This window comes from Notamacropus eugenii, chromosome 4 (genome assembly GCF_028372415.1).
Source record: "Notamacropus eugenii isolate mMacEug1 chromosome 4, mMacEug1.pri_v2, whole genome shotgun sequence".
NCBI classification, from domain to species: Eukaryota; Metazoa; Chordata; class Mammalia; order Diprotodontia; family Macropodidae; genus Notamacropus; species Notamacropus eugenii.
The window spans coordinates 20,816,266-20,829,647 of NC_092875.1; the positions used below are offsets into that span (position 1 = coordinate 20,816,266).

Here is a 13,382-nt window from a genome sequence, read left to right on the forward strand (position 1 = left end):
CATTAAAAAAAACTTTTCAATTGCATGTAACTGTAATAATGACAGAACAATGGGCCGGGACTCTGGAAGACCTAAGTTCCAATCCAGCCTCAGACATTTACCTCTGTGTGACTCTGAGCACATCACTTCACCTTGATTGCCTCAGCCTCCTCAGCTGTGAAATGGGGATAAGAACAGCCCCTGCTTCCCGACTGCACCTGGCACCGGGCCTGGCACGGGGTGTGGCACAGGGATGTCATATAAATGTTAGCACTACTGTTCGTGGCCGTGTCATTCCTTTATTTGATTAACAAAGTTTTCCCTCCAGCCACGCAGCGATCAATAAATGTTTCTGATTTAGAAACGGATTAAAAATAATGAAAGATCCTTGATCTGATTCTCACCTACACGTTTTAGGTAGGACACCAGGAGCTTCCTCTCGAATGCAGACTAAAGCGTTGGTCTAAACTCAGATTCTACAAGACGACTTCCTGCTTCTGTCAGGACCGCTCTCTCAGTGCATGCTCAGCCTTCAGAGATGGGCTTCTTGTGGCTCTTTCTTGTCCAGGGGGATAAGCTGTGATGACTGGTGCTTTAAGATCTATAAGGTCTCTTCTCTTCCTAACTCCACTGCTTTTCACTGCTTTCTTAGGTATCAGTTTCTCAATATGCAAATTTTCTCAACATTTTCCCCTATTTTGTCTCATCTCTATGGTGCTATTTTGTCACTTGGATTAGAATATTTTCTGAGTTTCTTCTTTTGATGATCATATGCTATAATAATAAAAACTACCTAAATGAATAGACATACTAGTAGGATAAAAATAACATCTGACTAGAAATCAGAGAGTCAAATAGTTAATATTGCACCATAATTATTCAAATATAATTTGACTCAATAAATCAGTTTCCTCATCTATAAAATTGAAATAATAACACTCTTTGCTATCTACCTACTTCATCAGAATTTTGGGAAAGGTGAAATTATACTCTGTTTTAATGATATATAAGTGAAAAAGGCTCTAAATCTTAGGCTTTCTCAGGTGAGGAGGAGGAGGAGCCCACAAGGTTTTGCCACAGGCACCAAATGTAAAGAGCCAAGGACAATACTTGACGGGAATTATTGAGTTTAACCATAAGCAAGGACAATGAGACTAGCAAATTCTAGGCTTCCCTGCTCCCTCCCATGACCTCTGAGGATTGGTACTGCCAGCGTCATCATGGGCTCTGTCCAGGGGTGTCTATCTCTGCACAGGGAAGAGTGTTTCAAGGTATGAGGCATGATCACTATTCTTCCTTAACTGAATTAAAGTCTTAAAAGTAAGGTCTCCAAAAGATGATTTGAGGGTACCTTTCCTGATTTTACCAAAGGGTAAGAACTGCTATTCAAGGCTATGATAAGCTCCTTGGGAACAGAGATGCCAGATTTGCTATCTTTGTATACCCTATAGCTTGACCTACTGTCTACTGAATGAAGGCTTATCATATACACATAACTACTAGGCAAGAGCCAACATGGTCTGTGGAGAAGGGATGACAACTGTCCTTAAGTATCAAAAGGTCCAGCATGTACACTGGATTGGTTTCATTTGGCTCCAGAGGGGCCAGGAAAGGTGCAGCTCAGAAAAAGACAAATTTGAGCTTGATGTTGGGGGGAAAGCATCCTAATAATTCCAGCTGTCCATTAGTGGGATGTGCCACCTGGAAAAGCGGGAGGTTCCTTCCTACTTGTGGGTCAGAGGATCTAAAGTCAGAAGGAAGCTCAGAGGTCACTCAAAGCTGTTCCTTCACTTTGGAGTTGAGGAAACTGAAACCCAGAGAGGGGAAGTGAGTTGCACAAGGTCACACTACCTGTCAGAGGCAGGATTTGAAACCAGATCCCCAAATTCCAGAGCTGAGGTTCTTTCCATTCTACCATACAGCCTCCAAGATAGGGTCACTTCTATCCAATGATAAGACTTTGAGATTTCAAGGAAGGCTCCACAGTCAGGTTTCTGATACTACTCATAATAATTCTATTACGTGATGAAAGGAATAATTTTGCAGTAAAAGATATTAATAACATCTCTTGAAATTATACAGAATTGCAGAACAAATTCACATTCCTTTGTATCTGTGATGACATGGGAAAGAGAGACGCAGTAACAGACTCATGTCTCTCTGGTACTATAAGGTTGGAAGAGACCTTTGCTCACAGCAGCCCCATTACAAAGTCCAAATACTGTAGGGGAAGGATTCTGGAAGGAGGAAGACAGTGGGGCTCACGCAGGTGAAGTGGCCTGCCCCGACTCAGACAGTCAGTGTTAGAGGACAGGGAATTGTGCCCATCTCTTCTGACTGAGGACTCAGCATTGGCAATGTTACTGCGTGACTTTCACGTGCATGGATTACATGAGAACACATCTTTAGTTCTGGTCACTGGGGGGAGCAAAGATCTTTCTCCAATAAATGAAAACCACATCAGAAAGAAACTGGGAGAATCTACTAGATCAACCATCTCATAAACACAATCAAGAAGCAATGTGAGATTTCAAATTAAAAGACAGCATCCGAGCAGCAAAAGGCAAATGTATTATTGGCTAGGTATTCATGTATTTGACAAACATCTGACACCTACAACGGGATGAGACATTGGGTTAAGTGCTAGCTGTTAACTGTATTGAGATTCTGAAAAGGCATTGGCTTGTGTCCTAGAATTCTAATAACCACAATGACTCATTTAAGGATAAGGAGACCAATTTGACACCTTAAATTAAGTCTAGTGAAGGAAAATCCAACAAGTCAAACAATTTATGGAGTCATATTTGTATTAAAAATGAATTCCCCCTAGGGTTTTTTTTTAAGTATTAACCCCCTTGGCTGGTCCTTTAAAATGTTAGACAGATTAAAAGGAGGGCACAGTAACCACTTATACACTTAACACATTAAAACTAAATCAACTTCCTCTAACATTACAATGCTAATCAATGAGGAAACTGGATGCAATTTCACACAAGTTTTAGAAACAAGATATTGCATAAAGAGAGGTACAGCTTCATAGGACAGCACTTCATAGTCAGCTTTTCATACCTTTCAATATATTTTTGAAATATGTTGCCCCGAAGACTATCGCAAATTTCTTCTATGTATGGCTGAAAAGGACCAAAAAAGAAATTCCACACAATGTAAATTGAAACTGACTAAAATGACCATATACGGAGAGGCCAATGCTAACGCTGGCCTGTACCACTAACCCTGAGGTTCAAATCAGAACCCAACACATATGCATATTCATACATCTATATACACATGCAGCTTGACTTCATGGATTGGAAGACAATGATTAAAAGCTGGAGCCAGAAGGGATCTTCAGCACCTTCTAATCCACTCAGCTCCTAGCACAGATGAGAGAAGGAAGAGGCCTCCCAGGGGATCATAAAGGTACTTGGTGGCAGAACCCCGCCTAGAGCCCACGTCTCCTGGCTTCCCTCCTGTACCCTTGCAACTACACTGACAACAGTCCTGCCCCATTCAGTATCCTATTCCATCTATTATAAATAAAACTAGTGGACACAGATACAATGCTTTCCCCCCCAGATTAGAAGTCTCTAAACCAGGGACTCTTTCCTGGGCCAGAGAATTATTTTTTTTTAAATCTTGATAACTATATTTGGATACAATCGGTTTCCTCTGTAATCCTGTATATTTTGTTTCATGTATTGAAAATGTGATTCTGAAACAGGGTCCATGTCTTCCCCAGCCTTCCAAAGAGTAGTCCAACACAAAAAGCTAAGAACCTCTGCTCTAAGCAATCTCCTTACAGTATCTGCAACTCAACTTGGTCTTCTAAACCTGAGTCAACCAGAAAGCCAAGGAGACATCTCTGGGTGTCCAGTCAATTCTATCATGAAAGCAAAGATTATTTAGAGCAGTGGATAGAGTAGTGGGCTTGTAAAACTCATCTTCCTGAGTTCAAATCTAGCCTCAGACACTTACTAGCTGGGTGACTCTGGGCAAGTCACTTTACCCTGTTCGTCTCAAATTCCTCATCTGTACAATGAACTGGAGAAGCAAATGGTAAACCACTCCTGTATCTTTACCAAGAAAACCCCAAATGAGGTCATGAGTGAAATGACTAAACAGCAACAACAAATTCCTCTAAAGACTCCTTAAAAACCAGAACTGTGCTTTCATGTCTGCCCCTCAGGGGAGAGGCCCAAGTACCCAAATCACAGGATGCCTCAATGAGCCCAGGGATGTGAGGTCAGGAGGCAGAGTCACAATTTCAGGACTCTCGGTTCACTGTTCATCGAACAGCTACAACAAAGCTAAGCAACGTCTGAACATTGTGGGCAAGTTTTCCTTCCTCCCTCAATCGATGAACAGGGACATCAACCCAAGGAGCCTCACTTGAGCGTCAACAACTGGTTTCATTTTTCATGACACAAGTCTGCCCAAGTGTAACTAGAACTTTCCATGGTGTACCTCAATCTCACTCTATGGGATCATCTGCTCACCATCTCTCACCTGGCTGCCCTCCTGAGGGGCTTCTCTCTCTGAGATGTCCCAGGATGCTCCTTACTGGGACAAGATGCAAGATGCTATGAGCCTCGGTACCTCGCCCCCTCCTCAGCACCTCTGTCCCCTGGTTGGAGGGCAGGGCTGGGATCTCCAAACCTCAGAGCCCATCTGGGATGGCCCCTCATTTCTCATCTGGGGTTTGTCCAGGACTTTTCCACCATGCACAGTTCACCCCTCTGCTCCTCCCTCCCCACATACTATTCATTTTCCTTTTCTGTGCTGTCTTCCACCATTAAAACATAAGCTCCAGGAGGGTGGGGACTATCTTTTTCTTTCCATATTTTTATCCACAGCACTTAACGTAGTGCCTGGCACACATAGGTGCTTAATAAATGTTGGCTGAGAGACGGCCTGATGCAAACCCCAGTGGAGAAATGCTTAGAGCACTGCCTCACATGGAACACCAATCTAAAGCCAGTGAGGACATGAAAATGATCAGCACACCAAAGTTGTTGATGACGTTGTGGGAGAAAGTAACATCCATGAAACACTAAACCAACCAGTAAAAGGGGGAAAGTGGAGTAAAGACACTTGTTAACATTCATGAAGACAGTAAAGTTGATTTCAATTCCATCCTCCCCTAATGCAGCCCAATCAGTTCATGTGTCTAGACAAAAGCCCCAATCAAAGTGTTCTATCTTCTTGAGCCAAAGCTGGTCCCGCCTCCTAAGAACATAAAGACCAAATGAGCACCTGCTGCATCTTATTGTATGGAACCTCCAGTATTCATCATGAAAATTAAAATAGGACATCACAAGAGGAGAAGGCCTTGAACCAACTTACCTTACCCTGTGAAGGTCATCACCGATCCTATCCCAGGTAAGACCAGGGGCATCTTTGTTTAGCTTTCCCACTCATAAGAATCACAGTATGAATTAATGAGAGTCTCTCACAAACCTTTTTTTTAAAATATTTTTTGAAGTATTTCAGAGAAACCACAAAGTGCTATTCCTCAGCTGAGAGTGCTGACTATCTGCCCTTGTACTCTCCATGGAAACTACACAGGACAGAAAAGATCGGGCAGGGAGAAACCCGTAAGCACTGAAGACTAGCAGGCACACGAGGATTTGTAATTCCAGATCTGCTCTTTCCAAAAGCACCGCTTTCTTCAACAGTACCCTCACGTTCACAGAACAGGCACCGAGGGTAATGGTCATTCAAACCAAAGCTCCCTTGCAATGACTTGAAGAGCAGACAGATAGAAAGCTGGAACAGATTCATGTGTGATGCCCTCTACAATACAAAATTCTCAAAAGCCAATCTTATTTCAATCAGGACATGGTGTTTAATGCAAGTTTCAATAGTAACCAACCATCCAACAAGAGGGAGGGGAGGAAACAACAGTTCAGGTGAGAAAAAGATTTATTTGGGGCTCTAGTAGAAAGTGTGACCAAAGCCACAACTCTCAAGGCAAACATCAATTAAGAAAAAGTGTGACCAAAACACACCAGGGAAACTGCCCCTAGTTTTTTGCATTGCCAACATATCTTCTTTTTTAAAACAGAATTTTACCAGAAAAGTTTTTATAAAGTTCCATGGCCAAGGCACCACATCTTGACTATTGCATTTTTCAAAATAAAAGAAATCTATATTAGAGAAAATTCTCTACTTGGAATTTTGGCTGTTACATCATATTTTGGTTGGAAGATAGCTTAGTACTCTGAGACACTGGAATTTTCTCAGTGTTTGCTTTCCTTTCAGGGATGCACACCAAGGTCTTTGTACCTTCCATGAGTTGCAGAGGGTCAACCTGGTGATGAGGAGTGCAGCTATGCCAATCAAGGCAGGTTCTTTGGAAAGCATATGCATAGCCTCCAGCTCAGGGGGAGAAACTAGAAGATGCCTGTACTCTGGTACAGCAAACAACAACCCAAGGCCATCTCAAGCCACGATGATACATCTTAGGATTACATTTGTGGAAGAATTTAAAAATAATTGATTTTAAAGTAATCTTTGTTACCTGATGAAATCTAGTTGGAGGTGCCAATTCCTACAGGCAAAGACCTTTTCTAGGCTGATACAAATTAAGGACATTTATCCTAAAAAGGTTCAATCTTACCTGAAAAAGATTTGAGGGCACTTTTTTCTTGGCTAGATGAGTTTGTACATGGTCTACAGCTTGCTTTGAGAATACCTTTTAAAAAATTAAGAACAATGATTCTTTTCACTTTCATTTTCCAAAATGAAAACCAATTCTTTAAAACAGACTGCTTTACAATTATAGCTAATTAAGAGTTTCAAACCTTCTATAATCTCTTTTATCAAAGATGAACCAATAGTGCTTGACTTTGCCATTTGGGGCAACTTTATTTGGTAATTCCTACACAGGCTGGACAGCTAGTACTTGTAGTCTAACAAGGCACTGATTAACAGGTTGGTGCTAGGAAGGCTGATGTGCACTGGCAGACAGCGAATCCAATAAACATTTGTCAAGCACCTACTATGTGCCAGTGAGAACAGCAGTTGCCCCACACTGAGAGGCATCACCATCAGCATTTAGCATCTTTCTATCCTCAGGGAAATATTGCTAGTCCCTAAAGTCCTGAAGAATTGGAAAAGGCCCTAAAACTTTGGGGATATTTCAGACATTCAAATCTCTCATTCCTGTAACTGATCATCCAAAATGGAGAAGTGAGAAAAGGTGGCCTTTCCCAACAAATCTATGAAAATATTCACATTAAAATAAAAAACAGCACTAGATACAAAAAGCATTTTGCAGTGCACCTTAGTATTCAAAGCTGAGAATGTGTAACCTTGTCAAAAAGGAGAAGAAATCACAGGTCAGGCAGGAAAAATCCCCAGCAGTGGAACAGCTTTCTTCCAGATCTAAAATTCAATGGTTCCACTACTCTGGTTCCAGCCCTAGCCAAACAGCTTTACTTTAGGAATGAAGACTGGAAAGGTCAGGTCATCCAGCTAATTTAGCACTTCATGGAGTTTCCTGAGTGCAAACCCCATGTTCTTTTCATTCTGGCATGTTGAATTCTATTAACACCTCTTATTAACTTTAGTTCTCTTAGAAGGATTGTTTTTCCTCTTAAAAACTACAGAGGGAGATAACTCTTGAGATTCTACAGTAACAGAAAAGCATCTCATGAAGGCAGGCTCATAAACCTTACAAAACAAGTCAAAGTATGTTCCTCATGGGCTAAAATTCATGACATGAAAAATTTCCACTTTCCTAATAACCATCTAAGTGGTTCGGCCACTTAACTAAGTAGTTCAATGTTGTTCATCCTTTGTCCATGAAGGGGAGCAAAATGACATCAAGTTATTGGAGTCAAGGTGCAGTTTGTCAGACTGGCCAGTCAGAAAAATATGAGCTCAGAAGGCTCCACTACATGTTGGGCACAAATAGCCCACATGAACATCTGGAATAGAGATATCTCTAAATTTGCACATTTCACGGTTCCTTTTTGCTAATGCAATTCTGCTTTGCTTACAGAACATGGCACCTTCTTTGATGTGAGCATACAATGTCGGGTATTCCTACGCCAGAGCCATGTCTTACAATCAATATTCTGTTCAGAGAGACCTTGAGAGTGTCCTTGTACCACTTCTCGTGAGCACTTGTGTTGTTTAAGTTCTTGGTAAAATAGTCTTTTAGGTAAACATATATTTGGCATTCAGACAACATGACCAGCACATCGGAGGTGCATTCTCTGAAGCAGAGTTTGAATGCTTGGCAGTTCAGCTTGAGAAGGGACCCCAATGTCTGGTACCTTACCTTGCCAGGTGATCTTCAGAATCTTCCTAAGACAATTCAAATGGAAGCAATTCAGCTGGTAGACTGTCCAGGTTTCATAGGCATACAATGAGGTCAACACAAAAGCTCTGTAGACCTTCATTTTGGTAGGAAGCCTAATACTTCCTCTTTTCTACACTTACCTTTGGAGCCTCCCAAACACTGAGCTAGCTCTGACAATGTGTGTGTCAATCTCATCATCTATGTGGACATGTCTGGAAAGTATACTGCCAAAGTAAGTGAATCTGTCCATAGCACTCAAAATTTCTCCACTTGCTGTAACCAATGACTCATATATGGATGATGTTGTGCTGGCTGGTGGAAAATCTGTTTTCTTGGTGTTAATTATCGGGCCAAAATTAGCACAAGTAGCAGAGAATTGATCCATACTCTGTTGCATCTCAGCCTGTAAAGGCAATTTAAACAAGAAGACCTTTCCCATTCATTAATAAGCCCATGTGAGCTGACTGGGTCACATGAAAGTCTGAGTCACATGGAGCCTGTGATAGGAGGAGTTTGCTGAATGGGTGGAGCAGGAAGTAAGTCAGAGCAGTCAGACCTGGAAAAGACAGAGCAGGCAGCAACTAGTGTGAGTGGGAGAGCTTGTTTGTGATTTTGTTTAAGGGAGCCTGTCTGTGATTTGTTCAAGGGAGCTGATTTGTGGGAAGCCTAACAGAGAGCAGGCTTGGGGATGGTAGTGGACCCTGCATTGTTACTGTGTATAGATTTCTTTGTTGCTATGATGGATTAAGCTTCCTAGTGTTTGAATAAAAGTTTTGGTTCTGTCCTCCATGTGGAGAATCTGTTATATTTTGCAATTCAGAACTGTGCTGGCATATTCCTAGCTGCCACAGGCACTGTGAATATCACACTGGCACTACACAGACTCAAAGGCTACACAATCACCTATGAACAAGGTCAAGCACCAATTCTTCCTCCATTTTTTTCTTGGCTTGTGGTCTTTTTAAGTTAAATAGTTTACTATCAGTGCAGTAGCTGACCTTGATGTCATTTTCATTCTCATTGAAGGTATCTGACATTGCAGAAAACATCATATTAAAAAGCACAGGAGCAAACACAGAGTCCTACTTCACTTCAGTGGTGACTCGGAAAGCATGAGAGCATTTCCATTATCCAGAACCCACTCAAGCACACTGTCATGGAAATGACGTACAATACTGATGAATTTCTCCAGGCAAGCAAAAATTCACCATGATCTTCCCCAAGTCCTCATGACTGACCACCAAACTTGGTTAAGTGATGTAGTGACAAGCAAAGTAGGATCTTTTCCTGTTTCTGTTTTAGTAAAAATCAAGTGCCTCTGACTGAAAAATGTGACTAAAGAAGATCTTCCCCACCCATTAATGAGCCTAGGAAGATTTCTCAAGGGTTGTGATGCTCTCTGGCTCTAAAAAGTATATAAAGACTCTGAGGTGTGGTTTTATTTCAGGGCTTAGTTTTTGGAAGAAGCTTTGTGTGCCAGATGAGACACTGGGAAGCTGCTAAGCAGCCCCCCTGCTTTGAAAACCCAGATGCTGATGCTTCCCTGTCTGGTAACTATGTATGTATATAATAGTCAGACAGATAGATCTGTCTGTTGATCTATGATGTATGTATTGCTTATGTCAGACAGTTAGAAGTCTGTCTGCTGGTCTTTATTTCTCCCCTTGTATTTTACTCCATTGGTGAATGATATATGTGCTTGACTAAAGGAGATTGTTAACTCCTCAAAAGTTGCCTTTTCTTTTAGAAAAGTAGATCTAAGAACCTGTGATAGCAGGCCCTCCTGTGTATGTCAGGGTGCTTGCTTTTACAGTTAATAAACATTGTGTACAAATTTCTGTTCTGTCCCTAGCATTTCTCCTGGAGCTGCTGGGCAGCAAATGCCATGTTGACTGTTATTCAGCCCTTTCTGAAACCATGCTGGCTCTCAGATAGATGACCATCTTCCAGGTGAAGGATAAGCCAACTAAAGAGGACTCTAGGCAGAATCTTGCTAGCAATGACTTAGAAAGAGACCCCCCTCAACACACCGAACAATCAGTTTCCTTCTTCATGGAGGTGGACAGGCACTCTTGAGCTCCTCTTGTCATGTAACCCAGAAGATTTGAGGAGGCTTATGTATAAGCAGTGGACTCTCTGCCTTGTAGATCTCTGCTGGGATGGAATCAGCACCAGGCACTTTGCCACATAAGAGGAACCCAATGGCATTCAATACCTCTTCTTCAATTGGAATTTTAGCTACAGAGGGATTGACTTCAACCTGAGGTACACGATAAATGGCTTCAGCATTGGCTGATGATGGTGTGTTGTGTGGACAGAGTGGAAATGCTCAGCCCACCTCTCCAGGATCATGTTCCTATTCCCGATCAGTGTGGCTCTATCAGCACTGAGTGGTTGAGATGTACCTGAGGTCACTGACCCATAAATAATAATAGCCATTCTAATAACCATCTAAGTAATTCAACCATTTATCTAAGTGGTTCAACAATCACCCAGTGGCTCAACAATTCCCCAATAGGTTGTTCATGAAATTCATTGGGGAAACTAGAAAATAAAGGAACACTTACATAAGAAATGCCACCTTTATCTGCTGCTGTTCAAACCTCCATAAATTCCATTATCTATGAGCATAAAGCTTTAAATTGTCCTTAAATATTAAACTACAATAAACCCAACTTCATACCACAAAGGAGTTTTCCCCGGAATTGAAATTCTTCCAAATCATGGGTAGATTAAATTATATCACCATCTTTTAAGAGCTAAGTGACTCCTCTGGAGAATGGTTTTAATGCTGAGACATCATACCCTGAAACGTCACTGGTTAAACATTCAAATGTGACCAGTCAGGCAGCAGCTATGCTGGACTTGGTTTCTGTAAGTATAAAATTAAGATCTATGGATGAAGGGTCAGAAATCTCTGGCTTTACTCACAGCTCCAACATTTAGCAGCTGTTCCACGTTAGTCAAGGAACAAGGAAATCTCATTAGGTTCATCAGAATCAGAATTAGCAGGTGCCTTAGAGATGACCGAGTCCTGACCTCATTTTAATAGGAGCAAATTAAGGCCCAAAAGAGACTTTTTCAAGGTCATCCAAGTAGTAAATGGCAAGGCCCAGATGCCAAGTCCATCTTCTAATGGTGAGCATCAGGTTTTTCCCACCACACCCCACTACCTCTGAGCACCAGCTGTGTCCTCTGGAAAACAAAAATACTGAGGACTAAATGATCTGCCTTCACAAGGTCATTGTGGGAAAAGTACTTTGGAAGATTTAAAGTAATAAAGAAAGATGAATGACTCCTGTTACCTATGGAAAGTGGCTTTGTTAGGCTTCCTGAGGACAATAAGACTATTTCCTTGGATTAACCACTTTAAATACACAATTGATTATAACTGGCATTATCAAGTCATCAAAGACAGTCTCTAAGACCAGCTGAACTGGCCTCACCCTCAAAATCCACTTGCAAATAGCAAAGTCATATTTCTCCAAATGAGTCTAAAATTTCAGTTTCACTGATTCAGATGAGTCTTCTCTCTAGTTAATTCAGACTAATAAGGGTTTCTCTTCACTTTTTCCCCAGAGGAAATTATTAATTTCTGAAACTGGAACTCATGATAAAGAACAGAAATTGTAACAGGAAACAAGGAGAGCATCCCTCCTTCTTATTCCTCTACCACTGCCCTTACATACAAGATGAAAACTGTTCAAAGAACCTTGTTCCAAAGAAAAACATCCATTGGCGCTCAGATTACCCACACTGCAGCCACATTACAAAAAGGAAATGCTCACATGGGAAGAAGACAGAAGCTCCTTCATTATGAATGTGTCATAAATCTGCCGGCTTCTCCGGAGGCGCTCTTCTTCAGAATCAAGCTTTTCGTATTCTTTGATCTAAATGTTAAAAAGTGATTGGGATCAGTGAGGCTACTGCTATATCATTATACAACTTAGCTAAAGGGTTCAGTAGTAACCATGGTGACAGTCACTTCCACAGGAGGTAAATAACACCTGTCACTGCTGACCATACAGCGCTGACCGATGTTCTACAATGTGAATTCATCTGAAAGACAGATTTCTATTTTCTATAATGATCACTCTCCATTAAATGGATAAACACAAGGCCAGGCATTAAAGAGTCTCCCCGGTACAATGACTTTGCAGCATAATACCTGTGGCTCTCACTCATCCCTACCAATTCCTCTGTCCCATTAGCTGAAATTTGAAAGCTGACTGTAGTTAAATATGGATAGAGCACTGAACCTGGAGTCAGGAAGCCCTGGGTTCAAATCTAATCTCAGACACTAACTAGTCATGCAACCTTGGGCAAATCGCTTCACTTCTGCCTTAGTTTCCTCATCTGTAAAATGGGCATAATAACAGCACCTATTTCACAGGGTTGTGAGGATCAAACAAGTTCATATTTGTAAAGTACTTGAGTGTTAGGTAAATGCTTCCGTTACTCAGTTATGATGCTACAAAAGCAAATCCAATCAAGGGAGAAAAACGTTAACTAAATTCCAAAGTTTTGATAATAATCTCCAAGTCCCAAAATGGGTTTCTATAGAGCCCTATAAGTCACCTTTTGAAAAGGCATGATTCACCGACATGGAAGCTTCTCAAAGTCAGAGGGCACTGGTCTTGCCTACCAAAAATGCTGCCTCTCCAAAGGTGGATCATTCTACATGGAAAGCAGATGTCTAGACAAGAGTCTCATGATTTAAACAATTAAGTACAGCTGGGAAATATGTGGCTCTTACAGAAATGATCTTTATCTTTTCCCTTTGTTGGACAAGCAAAGAGTAGGTGAATCTGGAGAACTGTCCACATTTACTCACATGAAGAGTAAGAACTATAGGCTAATCACAGATAATAGAAAGGCACATGGTGGCAGGAGAATGCAAGAGGAAGTGCACACCCCTGCTGCCAGTCATGGGCAAGCATCAGATGGGCAGGGAGGGGACAGCACCAGGGAGACACAACATGGCAGCCGGTGAACTTCGAGGAAGGATCAAGCCCCTTTAGGGAATTTATGGAAGGCCATCATGGCATGGCAATAATCATACCGGATGAGAAAGAATAAACAAGTTTAAGAGTAT

At 41.5% G+C, this 13,382-nt stretch overlaps 1 protein-coding gene across 3 annotated transcripts in view; it reads right to left on the minus strand.

Moving 5' to 3' along the window:
- GRK3 (G protein-coupled receptor kinase 3) overlaps window positions 1-13,382 on the minus strand; it is a 184,690-nt gene that overhangs the window by 69,419 nt on the left and 101,889 nt on the right. For all 3 annotated transcript variants that reach the window (XM_072600102.1, XM_072600103.1, XM_072600104.1), the window contains 3 exons: window positions 12,076-12,177; window positions 6,599-6,673; window positions 3,049-3,110 (listed from right to left, as the gene is read on the minus strand). In XM_072600102.1, coding sequence (XP_072456203.1) covers window positions 3,049-3,110; window positions 6,599-6,673; window positions 12,076-12,177 — 239 coding nt within the window. The remainder of the gene's footprint in view (window positions 1-3,048; window positions 3,111-6,598; window positions 6,674-12,075; window positions 12,178-13,382) is intronic.